Here is a 15,071-nt window from a genome sequence, read left to right on the forward strand (position 1 = left end):
CGAAGCAGCCCCGCCCCCAGGCCGCGCGGGCCCGAGTCGGGCGCGGAGGCCCGCAGCAGAAAATGCTGCAGGAGCAGCACGTACATATCCGTGGTGGTCTTTGGGGCCCCCCCGCCATGCAGCAACAGCTCCTGGTGGCACTTGGACACCATCCACGTGACGACGGGAAGGTGGCACAGGCCGTGCAGGGCTGAGGTGGCTCTGAGCATGCGCACGAGGTGGTCGGCCACCCCCGGCTCGCGGTGGCGCTTCCTCAGGTACAGTTCGATGCCCTCTTCCGAGAAGCCCTTCAGGTTGAGTTCCAGGCGCAGGTACCTCCTGAGGAAAGCCGACACGGCGTCCGGACGGCTGGTCAACACCTTGCGGGCATTCTTCAGCAGGTTGCCCTGCAGAAGGTTGAACAGCAGATTCGGGACAGGCGTGGGGTCGGTCGGAGAGCAGTGGCGCTCGCGATCCGTGAACCTGAACCTGAACTCGTCGAAGCCATCGAAGGTTAAGAGGACGCGGCTGGGGTGGTCAAGGAGGAACTGGAAGACGTCCTGATGGCCAACGTCGGGCCAACAGCAGTGCTCGAAGAGCAGGGTCTGCACGGACAGCGGCTTTGCCACACACTGCAGCTGCCGGCAGCTGAACGGGAAGACGAAGAGAAATTCCTGGAAGTGGAGCCCCAAGGCCCACAGCAAGTGCACCCGCTGCAGCAAGGTGCTCTTGCCGCTGCCCGCCTCGCCCACCACCAGCACGGTGTCAGCGTCTTCGTTGAGGTGCCCGCGGGTACTGAAGAGTTCCTCCAGGCCCACGGTAGCAGGGCTTGTCGGTGGGGGTCCAGCCACGCCCACCTCTGTCCGGATCTCCAGAACGTTCTCTGTGTATATTTCCTCCAGGCAAAGATTCTCTGTCCCGTCATAGGTGCTCAGGAAGCGAGACTGAGCAGATATCGTCGTCCTCAGCTTGGACATGTACTTCTTGCATGCGGCATCTGGAAGAAGAGGTAAATGAGGCAGGATCGTGGGGAAGACGCCAGCAGACAGAGCAGGTGGGTAGGGGAATGTGATGTTCTGCATGGAGAGAATAGCCAGCGTGCCCCAGTCCTGGCTGTCCACTTGCAAGCTACGGGCTTTGATGGCAGTCATGCAACCTTCCTAAGCCTGGTTTCCTCCCCTGTGAAGTGGGAAAATGGCGGTCCCTACCTCATAGGGTTTACATAGATCAATTAAGATAATTCAAGTCAAGTGCTTCATTCAGTGTCCAACACAAAACGCTCAAAAGATGTTAGCAAGTGGTATTATTATCACTGACATCAGGAAGATCTGTAGATTAGAAGGAGCATTGGCCTGGGATCAGAAGAACGCCATTCCAATGTCTGTCCCACCATATTGGTTAGATAGCCTTAGATGAGCCTCTTCACCACTCAACCTCGGCTGTGTCTTTCTAAAGAGAAACAAAGTTTAAGAGCCTAGGAGCCCAGTTTCTGAAGACAGATACACCTGAATTTGAAAGCTGGGCCCACCATTAGCTTGCACTAATTTGTTTATTTCTCAAATAAACAAATAAATTAAATTAAATCAAATTTAAGAAGGACTCGATGAATGTGACTGAACTAAAGACATTGAGATGGGGAGATGATCCTGGATGACCAAGTGGACCTAACACTGAATAGTCTCAGGGTCACTAGGGTGCCTGGGATCAAGCACAAGGACAAGATTCTTTAATCAAGATTCACTTCCCCATCGTCTTCATGGGCCCTCTGCAACACAGGGTGTGCCCGCAGGGCTGCTGCTTTTCCTTTACTATCCCAGTAACCAATGTGAACAAACCATTTCCTGTCTCAGAGGGTAGTTCCCTTTTTGGGAATGAGGAAGTGGTGGTCCACAGCCTCCCCCCCCCCACCTATGGTGGGGGAACCTTAGAGCATCATGGCCTCATTTCTCCCGACCAAATACTGGCCCATCTGTTCTCAACTCCAACGTGAACTAGTAATTCTCACAGAGCACTCCTGGCATACTAACGCGGGATTCGTGCATCCGAAGGAGTCACCCTATGTCTGTGTTTCCTCTTCTGTTCCCAGAACTGATGACTACTGTGGCTCTTAATGCCCTCTGGATATACCAGGAGCACTGAATGGATACCATAAGATCTACACCTTTTTCTCTAATACCTGATTCTTAATGCAGGTTTTCCAGCCACCAACAATATAAAATTTTCCAGGTGGGGGGAGGGGGGAGAAAAAGGTATCTCTCATTCTAAACACAAATACAAGTCAACCGTCAACTTCAGAATGGTCACCCTGGGAGCTATTGCACCACAAAATGGTGTTAAAGTGCATGAAAGCCAGCTGTGCTTGGTGACATCAACAGCACACATTAGCCAAGGGCCAACCGGGGCTCCATACTCTGTGTTGAGCAGCTCATGCTGTACATGGGTGTCTGTGTTCTGTTCTCCGAGGAGACGGTGCACCCGGAGGTGCCAAGCACAGGATTCGACCGTCCTTCCCACAGGGATGCTCACTGCCCCGAGGGTAGAGCACAGGGGTGACAAATCTGCTAGTGCCACCCACAGTTCGGGGACCCTCACGGCCAATAAGCGATTCCTAGGGGTGATGTGGGAACAAGACAGGCCAGCTTGCATCCTCTCTTTACACCTGACCATCTCTTCTCCCAAGAAAAGGGAACGCATCGTTGGAGACGACGTAAAACCAGACCCACCGTCCCCAGCCCGTCACTCGCCCTCCTTGCCCCAGGTCTCACACCTGTAAAGCAGGGGAAAATAACAGCCATTTCTCCAGATTGTCACAAACAAAGCACATGGGAAGACCCCGGAGATGTGGCCCGTGAGGTATCCCAGCCCCTCCCGTCCCTGAGTTGGGTTGGTGAACCATGTGCAACGAGAGATACCACATCATCTACCTACGCTTGGTCCTGTGGTTTCTGACAGTGAGTAGATAAACTACAGAAATCAAGAGAAAACAGCGCTATCGCAAAAATGTACCCTTTTCAGTGAAGGCGATAAGACCCTGGCCAGCACGGGACACCTGTCTTGGCTGCAGTGTGCAATAGCTCCAGTTATCACGGTGCCGCTCAGGAATAAAAGCTACCTTGACCACCACACATGGTGGCCCTTTCACTTGTCCCACCAGCCCAGTGAGCCAGTGGCGGTGGTATCCTTGAAATCAGGAAACTGAGTCTTAGAGAGGCCTGCACCGCCAGTGAGTAGAATTCTAATGGACATGTGTCCCTCTGGAGTTTCGTTCTCAACCTGGAATCTGCACAGCCTTTCTTTCCCTTTCTGGTGAATTGAGAACACATACATATATATATATATACCTCCAAAAGGCAGGGCCAACGGAACGGGCAATTCCTGAACATGTTGTAGAAGGAAGGCAGCCAACCCATTCCCCTTCACTGTCGCAAGATCCAGCAGCCTTCGTGCCTGTGGGGAAAGCAAAAGTCGGTGTCTTTCCAGAAAGGCTGACGGAGAGGTGTGGGAAGCTTTCCACAGATGACTACAATTACACATCTCTCTCCCTCCAGATAAAAGGGCAGAAAAACAGTCAAAACAGCAAGATGAGATTAAAGAAGTCACTATGGTATTATGTGCGAAACAGCACTTGGGCACATATAGCCAATCTCGTTCCCACTAAGGGTGAATGAATATCTTAAAAAAGGGGAGGGAGACATAAATCTATAAACCTGCAAGGATAGGAAAACAATTCTGCAAATCATTTGTAAGAGATGTGATTTCGTGGAGCCCTGGGGCTTGAAATCCCATCTCCGAGCACAGCCTCCCACGTTGTCATCTCCAACTGGAACCGCTCCCCTGAACCTTGGCCAGGCACACCGGAAACTACCTACCACCATCTCTGCTTAGATGCCCCATAGACACCTCCAATGTAACACACCCACAACGAAGCCCCGAATCTACGCCCACCCCCAAACCTGCAGCCTTCCTCCTCCCAGCTAACGTCAACTCCATCCTGCCCGTTGCTCATATATTTATTTGTTTGTTTGTTTGTTTGTTTGTTTATTTTTATATATAAAATTTAAGAATAAGAAAAAGCCCAGGGGCACCTGGGTGGCTCAGTGGGTTAAGCATCCGACTTTGGCTCAGGTCATGATCGCGCAGTTCATGAGTTCTAGCCCCACATCAGGCTCTGTGCTGACAGCTCAGAGCTTACAGCCTGCTTCGGGTTCTGCATCTCCCTCCCTCTGCCCCTCCCCCACTCATGCTCTGTCTCTCTCTCTCTCTCAAAAATAAATACACATTAAAAATATTTTTTTAACTCCAAGTTAAACAGTAATCCACAAAGCTCCAAACAGACAAAAGCATGTCCGTGACCCTGCTGACTTCTCTGACCTCACCTATTAGTGCTCCAACCCCTGCTCATTGCACTCGACACCAGCACTGGGTTTTCTGGACGTATCAAGCATGCTCCCACCAGTGAGCCGTTGCCAGGGCTGTCCCCTCCTCCGGCTATCCACATGACACATTCCCTCACCTCCTTCAAGCCTTTGCTCAAATATCACCCCTCCTTGAGAACTCCCTGACCACTCTATTTAAAATGCAATCACTCCCCCCACCCCCTGCAACCCTGAACCCTCGGACGCACTCTGCGTATCTTCCACACATCACCTCCTAGCATGCTCTGCCGTTTGCCTCCTTTTGCTTATCATCCATCTCCCTGCACTGGAATGTGAGTATTTCCCGGATTTCTGTCTGTTTTGTTCACTGGTTCACAGAGCATGTATGTAAGGACTTGCCAAATGAATAAATAGGAATAGGCTCAGTAGAGCCCAAGGCCAAACCCTAAGCCAACAATGGGCGGATTGAAAAGCACACAACGTACATCTCAGAATCTGTAAAGGTCTCTGGAATTAAGAGCATCAGGTACAGGGGCGCCTGGGTGGCTCAGTTGGTTAAGCATACGACTCTTGATTTCGGCTCAGGTCGTGATCTCACTGTTAGTGAGTTCGAGCCCCAAGCTGGGCTCTGCACTGGCAGGGTGGAGGCTGCCTGGGATTCTATCTCTCTCTCTCTCTCTGCCCCTCCCCTGCTTGCTCTCTATCTCTCTCAAAAATAAATAAAAATAAATAAGTAACTTTAAAAAATATTTTTATGAAAGAAAAAAAGAGCATCAGGTACTCGAGAACCAAAGGAAAAGGTCAAATTAAGGAGAGCTGAGCCCAAGTGGTTTATAAAACAGATTTCCACTTCCCTTTCCCCACTCCAAGTCAACAGCAACCTGCCATGGCAAAGTGTGGAGATTTGTATTCTGGAAAGGCTTAAACAGGGTCCATGGACTGGGACACATCAGGTACAATAAAGGAAGGAGGTTTAAATGGCCATGTACACAATGAGTACTGAATGCTGAGACCTCTCCCCAGTATGGTCACCACCCAGCCCTCTTATTCACTGGGTTCCCACAACCCAGGCGATCAGACCTTTACCTCTGGGCAGGAGGTCTGTGACGTATACACTGGGAACCTGACCAACCTAGGAGGAAAGGTCTCAAGATACACATACCACCACTTCCCAAAACATCTACAGTGAAACTCAGGTTGGACAAGTATCATCTAAAGCCTCTGAGTTTCCAGTAAGTTTTAGAGTCTATTTCCATCACAAGCAGACAACTAAGGATCATCAGATGCCCAAAGAAAGCATCCAGTATGGGAGATTCAGCCCAAATAAGTGCAGAAGAGCAAAGCAACCTGTAAGCTAAAAAGGTTATGCAGGGTGAAAAGATATCTACCCCCTACAAAGCAAACAAACAACAACAACAGAAACCCCACAAAACACACTATATCACTATGATCCTTAAGTAAGACAAGAAATTGCATCCATAAAACAAAAACAGGATGCTATAATAAGAAACATTTGTAAATAGCTCTTGGAAATGAAAAGTGAGAGCAAAAGTGAAAAATGCAAGGCTTTAAAGATAAGTTGAAGATATCATAGGGGAAGTTGTGCAAAAGGACACAGAAAGAGAAAACAGAAAAGAAGCATGAGGAAATTAGGGGATGAGTCCAGGAGTCCTAAAATTCAAATAGTAGGTCCATAAAGAGAGAAGAGAGAAAACAGAAAGAAATCACCAATGAAGTAATCAAGAAAATGAATACAAGACTTTTCAAGTTCAAAATGCCCCCTGAGTGTCCAGTACAATATGCAGAAACACTAAGGCACATCTTTGTGAAGTTTCAGAATGTTAAGGGCCAAAATAAAATTTTACGTGCCTCCAGAAAGAGTTACAGAATAGTTTTGGGATTCTAGCAATTCTTCTCTGGAAGACAGTAGATAAGGGAGTAATCATCTCCAAATTCTAGAGAAAAATGATGACCAAGTCGGAATTTTATACCCAGCCAAATTACTGATCAAGTATGAGGAAAGTTTGAGATACAGAAGAGCTTAAAATTTAACTCCTCTATACTCATTTTAAAGCAGACAGGAGATCTGATCTCCCAGAATCGAACAAACCAAGAAAAAGGAAGACACAGCATTGTGGAAAACCAACACAAGAGGATGATAAAGGGAAATCTCGGGATGATGGCTCTGTTCTGTAAGCAGAGGACCCCTAGTCGAGGCATTGTGGCTCAAGACTCAGACACGCTGAGGGCAATTATATCCTAGATGTCCAGGAAGGCCTGGCTCTAGACCCTATCTATATTTGGCATGTCCGTACCACAGGCTAATATCATTCTTTCTCTTGACCCCTATTGCCTGGGCCAGCTGAGGACACCCATTTCACCCCACAGAAGTGTTTGGCCTTGCCCTGTTCCTGGGAGCTGGAAGAGCCTTTGACAAGCTTACAGCTGAACCTGCAGAAAGCCCACTTCCTCTGACCATATTCCTGCTGGACATCTGGCCCCTGACCCACATCCGCCCTACCAGATCCTCCAGCTGTGGTGAATCCTGTATTTCTCAGGACTCACCAGTGACCTTGCCCATGGACTTCTTAGCAGGAGCCCGTATAAACTTGAGAAGGGAAAGGGAGCCTGCATCCAAGAAGACGAGGCAGCACTACCTCTTTTTGGGCACCGCTACGCTTGTGCTTGCTGCACGTTTTTCTAAACAAAACACACTGTTTGGAGGATGATTGTGTAAGGTGTTAAAACTATAATGAAAAGCAAAGAATCGATTTAACCCAGAAGTTGGGCTAGCGGATGCAATTGAGGCAAGTACTAGTAACATTCTATGCCTTCACGTGGGTGATGGCAACACGTTTATACCACAATAGAGGACACAATACATTTCTCTGCGGGCATGCTACGTTTCCCAAGTTAAAGGTGTTGGAGTCAATATTGCAAGCAATATTGTCAAGCAATTCAGTCTGACACCCTGGCCCTGGCCACCTCAGCGGGTGCACGAGTCAGATGGACAGCTGATGTTACAGCCTCAGGTTTGCTAACAACCGCTATGCCCACCCATGCGAGTTCACCCCACGAAGCCCCATATTTCATGGCAGAGAGAAAAGATAGAAGCTCTGGGGACAGCCAGGATTCGAACTCAGGATGGGCCACTTCTCATTTGGGCACCAGTGTTCATTGTGAAGAAACAGGTTAGCCTTTCCACCCTTGGAAGGTGGCAGTGTGGCTTAGAGATAATAAATACAGAGGCTAAGGACAGTGCCTGGCACATGGTAGGCACTCAGTAAATAGGGGCAGGGCAGGGTATTTCAGGGATACGGTTCTTTAACTTACATTTTGATTCATTCCATAGTCTTTTTAAAAAAAATTTTAATGTTTTATTTATTTCTGAGAAAGAGAGACAGAGACAGCATGAGCAGGGGAGGGTCAGAGAGAGAGGGAGATACAGAATCCAAAACAGGCTCCAGGCTCTCAGCTGGCAGTCAGCACAGAGCCCGATGTGGGGCTCGAACCCACAAACCGCGAGATCATGACCTGAGCCAAAGTCGGATGCTTAACCAACTGAGCCACCCAGGCGCCCCTCCATAGCCTTTTTCAGTCCCCAACCTGACAACCCATGGCAATCACCTCTTTATAGGAAAATGTGAGGTCAGATTATGAGAGTATCCAAGGAGATATACTTAGTATACGGACTGGGGAGATATGTTAGTTGGACACACCACCAGCACCACCCACACTGAATCAGAAATTCAGCCACTGACTGAAGGAAAGCCACCAAGTCCGAGGACCATAGAATTCCAGAGCTCAAAACCGGCTCAGAGAGAACTGGATTCTAAAACCTTCAACCTCAGGCAGCCCGGACCCTTTGTAAACTCCTACTACCCTCAGATCTCCTGTCAGCCACATCCTCAGCCCAGTCCCAGCCCTCCCTGCTCCTGCGGCCCACAGAGCCCTTCCTTCAGACGGGCTCTTAGCTTGTTAAAATGCTGCCTTTCTTCTTCCTAATATTAGCCTTTAAGGTTACAAATTTCCTTCTACGTTCCGCTCTTGCAGTCTCCCATACATTTTTATAAATCAGAGTCTCATTATTGTTTGGTTCTGAATATTGTCTAAGTTCAGTCATGATTTCTTCTCTGCCCCACGCGTTACCTTATTTTCTTCTGTCGTCAATCCAACGACACCCTTTCTTAGTGCCCTGTCTTCTCTAGACCCGAGGCTGCCCTCTCTAAACCCGTCAGAGCATCCAGACCAGACCACGCTGTTGAACCCTCCATCAAAAATGACAAGACACCATTCTTTAACTTCCCGTATGGGCTGACCTGATCCCCTCAGCAGATCACAAGAGACACGGAGGTAGGTACAACAACTAGCACGTCTTCTGTAATCCCCACAGGGCCAGCATCAAACCCGGCGCCAGCTGGTACTCAGGGTATAGTTGTAGGCTTCACGTGCACTAAGGAGTAACAGGAGGGGAGCACAGCACATCTGCCCTGGAAATAGTCAGTCCCCTTGAGCTAGCTTTAAAACAGTCTTGAGGGGCACCTGGGGGGCTCAGTAGGTTAAGCGTCTAACTTCAGCTCAGGTCATGATCTCACAGTCCATGGGTTTGAGACCTGCGTTGGGCTCTGTGCTGACAGCTCAGAGCCTGGAGCCTGCTTCGGATTCTGTGTCTCCCTCTCTCTATACCTCTCCCCTGCTCGCTCTCTGTCTCTCAAAATAAAGACATTTAAAAAAAAATAAAATAGCCTTGAGGACAGACTGGCTTATCCCAGTCTCAACCACTTACCTAAATGCCAAATACATTTTTTTAAGTCAAATAAAAACTAGAAAGTCCCCCAATTCAGCCCATCCTAAAGCTGCAATTTAGCTCCAAAGCATTCAATAACCCATGTGCTTTGTCAACAAGTATTTATTGAGTGCCTATTTATTGGGTCCAATAAGATCTAAGAACCTGACACATAGTAGGCATCTACATACATTCTGGCCCAATGAACGAATGAATAAATTAACAGTGAACAAACGAGTCAATGTACCAGGCCCAACATGGCACTTTGCTGCCGTCAAGCCCCTTTTCCGGGCATCAGTTTTCCAATATATCAAATGGGTCGTCAGCTACTGTTCCATCTGAATCACAAGAGCCCTGAGGGTCACTGTTTGGGGAAAAGGGAATAAAGAGTCTCCAAACGGACCCAGCAGACACTCTTCTGGTCTCTCAGAGGGAGTTACAGCCGACTCTGAATGTCTGTGAGCCAACGCAAGTTCGTATCAGAAATCCAGGGCCAACATTTACACTACAGTAGTCCTCAGTAGGCTTTTATTAATAATGAATAATTACGTACTAAATTAAATTATATGCTAAACACAACATGATAATTATTAAATCCAGATACAACTTAACGAATTCTCATGATCTCAAACTGTGGATTTAAGAGAGCAAAAAAGCATACCAATACAGGATATCGTTGGTGATAGAACTGAGAGCAGCTCATGGAAACGAGCCGTGTCTGCGTGCTAGACGTCATTCTAAGCATGAGACAAATCAACTAGGAACTCAGCTGATGCTTTAGGTGAGGAAAGGGAAGTTAGGGATGGAGAGTTCCCACAGAGAAGCCCAAGGTCACAGAAAGCAGGCTCCGACCAACCTCTACCTGCCTGCCTACCCAGTTAGGGAGAATCCCACCACATCTTTCTCCCCATAGGGCTAACTCCACAAAGACAAATTTTTCTTGGTGACTAAACACTCTTTTCCTCTGAATTCTGATTACCCAAAACGGAAGTGCCTTACCCGCTGTGATGACGTGAAAACAGGCAGCCTGATTTCATCACATTCATACCGGCTGATGAAACCCCGCTCCTGCGCCAGGTCCAGCACGCCTTCCACGTGGCTGTAGAGTCTCCTGACGATGGCTGGCCGGTGACTCTGCAGGTCCCGGGCCGGGTGGGGAGACTGGGGATCCCAGCGGCAGGAGATCTCTGGACCCCGACAGTCTGCCTGGGCCTCCCGGACAGCTGCAATGAGCTGTTCACAGCCCCAAGCACCCTTATTCCAGACAGTGTCCAGGAGGCGCCTGGCCAGGTGGGAGAGGGGCTGGCCCAGGACGCTGAGGCCCTCATACTCTTCCCAGGAGAGGACTTCCCAGGAGAGCAGCCAGTCCAGGATGCTCTCGAAGCCCTCCAGGGACCCCGAGACCAGCAGCCCCACCAGCTGGCTCCTCTGTGCCTGGAAACCTTCCTGCGTGCACATCTCATAACCTGGGAAGGAGAGTGAGATCAGTATAGGATTCCTCCGGAAGCAGGCAGGTGGGGAGGGGAGGGGGCTCCAAGTCCGGGGAGGCCATAGATCTACTCAGATATTACCCAGCCCAAGCTCTCCATTATACAGATGCACAGATGGAGGCCCAGAAAAGGCAAGAAATTGGCTCAAGGTCCCACAGAAAGTTTGAGGCAGCCAAGAGTTAAATCAAGATGCCTGGTTTCCACATCTGGGCTTCATCCCTCACTTAAGATGTTTAGTGAGGCTTCTGCTGATAGTATGAGCCAGGTTCCCACGGGATCTGGAAATTAACTCTCTTTGGGACCTTATGAGAGGGCCCTCCCCTGCTGGCTGGCTTCAGGCTGATGGCTGCACTCTGTCCAGTAACAGCTAATATCTACTAAGCACACACAAAATGCTAGCACCATACTAGGTGCTTCCACTTGAGAATTCATTTCACCTTCCCAAACACTCTGAAGTAGGTGCTATGATCGGCCCCATTTTACAGATGAAGAAATTGAGGCACAGAGAGGCCAAGTGACGTGTACAAGAATTCACAGGCAGATGAGGTGGGGCTGGGGTTTGAACGTAAGCAGTGTAATTCCAAAAAGCATGCCTTCAGTCTCCTCCAAATTTGAGTTCCCCATAGGGGCCCGAGCCCATGCCTGGGAGGTAACCCACTGCAACCCCAAGGGACAGAGCAGACTCTTGCTACAAAGATCTCAACCTAGGGACGCCTGAGTGGTTCAGTCGGTAAAGCGTCAACTCGATTTCGGCTCAGGTCATGATCTCGTGGGTTCATGAGTTCACTCCTAGCATCAAGCTCTGTGCTGACAGGGAATCTCTCCCCCTCTCTCTGCCCCTCCCCCACTCATGCGTGCATGCTCACTCATAAATAAACTTAAAAAATAAATAAACTTTAAAAAAAAATTTCAGGGGCACCCAGGTTGGCTCCGTTGGTTAAATGTCCGACTTCAGCTCAGGTCATTATCTCAACCATTTATGAGTTCGAGCCCCGCGCAGAGATCGGTGCTGACAGCTCAGAGCCTGAAGCCTGCTTCAGATTCTGTGTCTCCCTCTCTCTCTGTGCCCCTCCCCCACTAGCGCGCGGTCTCTCTCTCAAAAATAAATAAACATTAGGAAAAAAAAGAAAAAAAGAATCTCAGCCCAGGTGAAGCAAAAATCATAGCACAAACTAAGTCATTTCAAAGCCAAGGGGAGCAAGGACCCCAGTAATCACCGCCTCCTTCCCAACTGCCCCCTGGCCCTCCCTTCCCTCTCTCTCCCGCCGCCGCCCATTACATGCCCATCACATGTCGTTGCTTCTGCCAGTGCCTTGCTCTGGGCTCAGCCTTCAGACTCTGGGGTCTGGGAATCTGAGCGAGGGTCCCCAAGCACAGAGAAAATCTCTCAGCCGGCTCCACTGTGCGACTGTCATGGGGACCAGGGACGCGGACTGGTACAGTGCCCAGAGAAAGGGAAAGGGAAAGGGAAAAAGAAGGGCAACACCTCCTTGTTTTTACAAAACAGAGACATTCTGAGATACTCAAGGGAGCAGATGCCAAGGTGCTTAGAGATTTTGCAACTTTCCTCGTTACTGTTTATGTGTCTCTCCTCCTTCTTGGCCGAAGCAGAAGCCTGGGTCTTACTCATCCTGGCACCCGTGAGCTTGGCACAGGGCTGAGCCCCGGGGAGGCGCGGGGGATGGTGCGGGGATGCGCGTGAATCAAAACTCCGCCGAGGAAGGGGAGGGGCTGGAACATTCTCTGCCTGTCCACGAACACCAGCCAAAGGACGGGAGAGGAGACATCGCCAACTCAGACTGCCGCTAACACTTAGGATGGAAGCCTGGGGCAGAGGCGGCAAGGTCACCTGCGTGCCCGGCAGCTCGCGAGGGCACCCCCAGCGCAGAGGCTTCTGGAAGTCAGGAACTGAAAGAGTTCTCTCTGGACACGCAGGCCTCCACCCTGTGTCCACTGCGGAGCAGAGAGGCGTCAGGAAGGCAGAGATGAGGAGCGGGGAGAGGAGACGACAGGTAGGAAGGGGTCTGGGCTTGGCTGGCCCCGGCATGGCTCTCGGCTTCGGAAACGCCAGCCCCACGGCCACCCCTGCCTGGGACCTGGGGCAGAGAACCCCCTCCCTCTGGGAACGGCCCAGAAACGGGGTAGGCACTCTCCCTCTGACCCGACGCCTGGAGGGCACAACCAGGAATTTATTTTAATTTATTTATTTTTATTTTTATTTTTTCTGAGAGAGAGAGAANCATGACCTGAGCCAAAGTTGGACGCTTAACTGACTGAGCCACCCAGGTGCCCTCCAGGAATTTAAAACACCACACAGTTAACATGAGCCCTGGTGCTCCCCGCTCCTCTTACCCAGAGGTTGTCTGAGGACGGACAGCTGCCCCCTCCTCAGCATCGGGAGGGCCTATCCCACCCTCTCCCCCTGGCAGAGCGGGCACGGCCAAGTCACCTGCGGGCAGGCCTTAGGCACGAAGGTGAAGGCCGAGTGGCACAGGACCGGCAGGTCTAGATTCACCCCCAGAACCCCCTCCCTCCCGGGGAAATCCCGAAAGGATGGTCTAGAAGCTAGAGATGGCCAAGCCACTGTGCAGAACTCGGGGATTCTCCTCAGCTCTGGTGTAAAGCCCTGTGCATCCCCATGACCTGCACTGAGACACCCACCCCACCACCACCCCCTGCCTGGACCCAACACACACCCACAGCGGTGCTCACCCCCCAGGGGACAAGCAGGGGCCCCTCCCAAACACGCCAAGAATGCTTGAGCCACATCCACCCAAGTGGTGACATCAAGGATCTGTGGACACCGGGAGGGAGAGCCAGGCCCCAGCCCTTAAGGGGCCTTTTCCAGAAGCTGGAAAGTCCCAACTCTTCCCTGGCCTTCTTCCAGAAACCTCGGAGCAGGAAGAATCCCCAAGGATCGATTTGGCCAGACCCCTGTCTCTGAGCAGGCATTGTCCTTTCTCACTGTAAACATCCAGGGGGAAAACCTGGCCCTGCTGCTGTCTTCAAATAACCAGCTCAGGAAGTTCTTCATCACGTCCACTCAAGTTTCTCCCACTTTTGCTTAAATTGGGAGCAAGAGAAAAGAGGTGATCGGCCATCCCTCATTTCATAAAAACTGCCCCTAAAATCCTGCTTCTTGCCCCCTTATCACCTGTTCAGACCCCCCCCTCGGACTAAATCCTATCTCCATTGTCTTTTCTTCTCTGCTTGAGTTACTGCAACTTTGGAGACCTTACCGTCTTCCCTTGAGGAAGGTGAGGCCCATGCAAAGAAAAGAGGCATAAACAGAGAGTCAAGTGAAAGGGGCGACCACGGGGGCCCTCCCTTACCCCCCAGCCCAGCCCCGGCCCAGGCCCCGCCCCTGCTGCGCTCTCTTCCATTCCGCCCCTTCCCTGAGCTTCTCTGGGAGACCGTTTCCCACCTGCACACAGACTGTAGTCTCTCCCTCTCTTCCTCCACCGGCTTCACCCCAATTCTCTGACTCCCTTCACAACAGGAGTCATTGTCTGCTGTCTGTACTGCTCTCCTCAACTCTCCCCTCCCATGTCCTCCAGGCACGGCACGTCCTCCTGGGCCCTCCAGATGGCCATGCACTTGCTGGGCTCTCAGCCCTGGCCTAGCCGGCCCTGCAAAGGCATCTATCAGAATGCGCGCACTCTCTCTCTCTCTCTCTCTCTCTCTCTCTCCTTGAAACACTCCCCCAACTCTGACTACTCCTCCCATCCTACTGGCCACTACTTCTGTCTCGTTGGCTGGTTGCTGATGCTGGCAGCCCAGAGCCCCAGAGTCGGGTCTCTCTCCTCTGTACGAGTGTCCCCCTCAGTGAGCTCACCTGCTCTTCCGGCTTTAAACACCAGCCCCAAATTTCCTCTCTGGCTCCAACCTCCTCACCAAATTTACCCGACTGCCTACTGGGCATCTCACACATAATCAGCATAAACGAACATTCCAGATCCACGATAGACAGCTCCCCATCTCGGATGACAGCAGCGCCAAACTTCTAGGCGCACAGGCCGAACACCTCCGATTCCACCTTGATTCTACCTTTCTCTCCCATCCAGATCCTCCTGATGCTACCTTCAAACTAGACCTCAAATCGGAAAATCGGGTATTTTCCCACGGCCTCTAAACCACGGGTACAAGCCCCCAGGGTCTCTTCCCAGAATGACAACAGCAGTCCGCTTGCTGTCCCCGCCCCCCATGCTTTCTGCCCTCGCCTCCCTACAGTCTAACTTGGTCTGCTAACTCCTGAGTCTTAGCAGGTGACTCCTCCCTTCAAAGTCCTCCAGTGGATGCCAATGCACCCCGAGTAAAAACCGAAGTCCTCACAGTAGCCTTCAAGGCCCCATGCAACAGACACCCACCTCCCGACCCCTCACCTCTCTGTACTCATCTGCTCAAGCCCCACAGGCTCCTCACCCCCCCTCCCCCCCCCCC

The 15,071-nt window shown here is 50.8% G+C and overlaps 1 protein-coding gene across 1 annotated transcript in view; it reads right to left on the reverse strand.

Annotated features, from left to right (window-relative positions):
- Positions 1 to 15,071, reverse strand: part of NOD2 (nucleotide binding oligomerization domain containing 2) — a 35,593-nt gene that overhangs the window by 18,254 nt on the left and 2,268 nt on the right. Inside the window, 3 exon segments of the mRNA XM_077751291.1 lie at positions 7 to 976; positions 3,321 to 3,426; positions 10,141 to 10,607. Coding sequence (XP_077607417.1) covers positions 7 to 976; positions 3,321 to 3,426; positions 10,141 to 10,599 — 1,535 coding nt within the window. The 5' untranslated portion in view covers positions 10,600 to 10,607.

The sequence above is a fragment of the Crocuta crocuta genome, unplaced genomic scaffold (genome assembly GCF_008692635.1).
Source record: "Crocuta crocuta isolate KB4526 unplaced genomic scaffold, BGI_CrCroc_1.0 scaffold124, whole genome shotgun sequence".
NCBI lineage: Eukaryota > Metazoa > Chordata > Mammalia > Carnivora > Hyaenidae > Crocuta > Crocuta crocuta.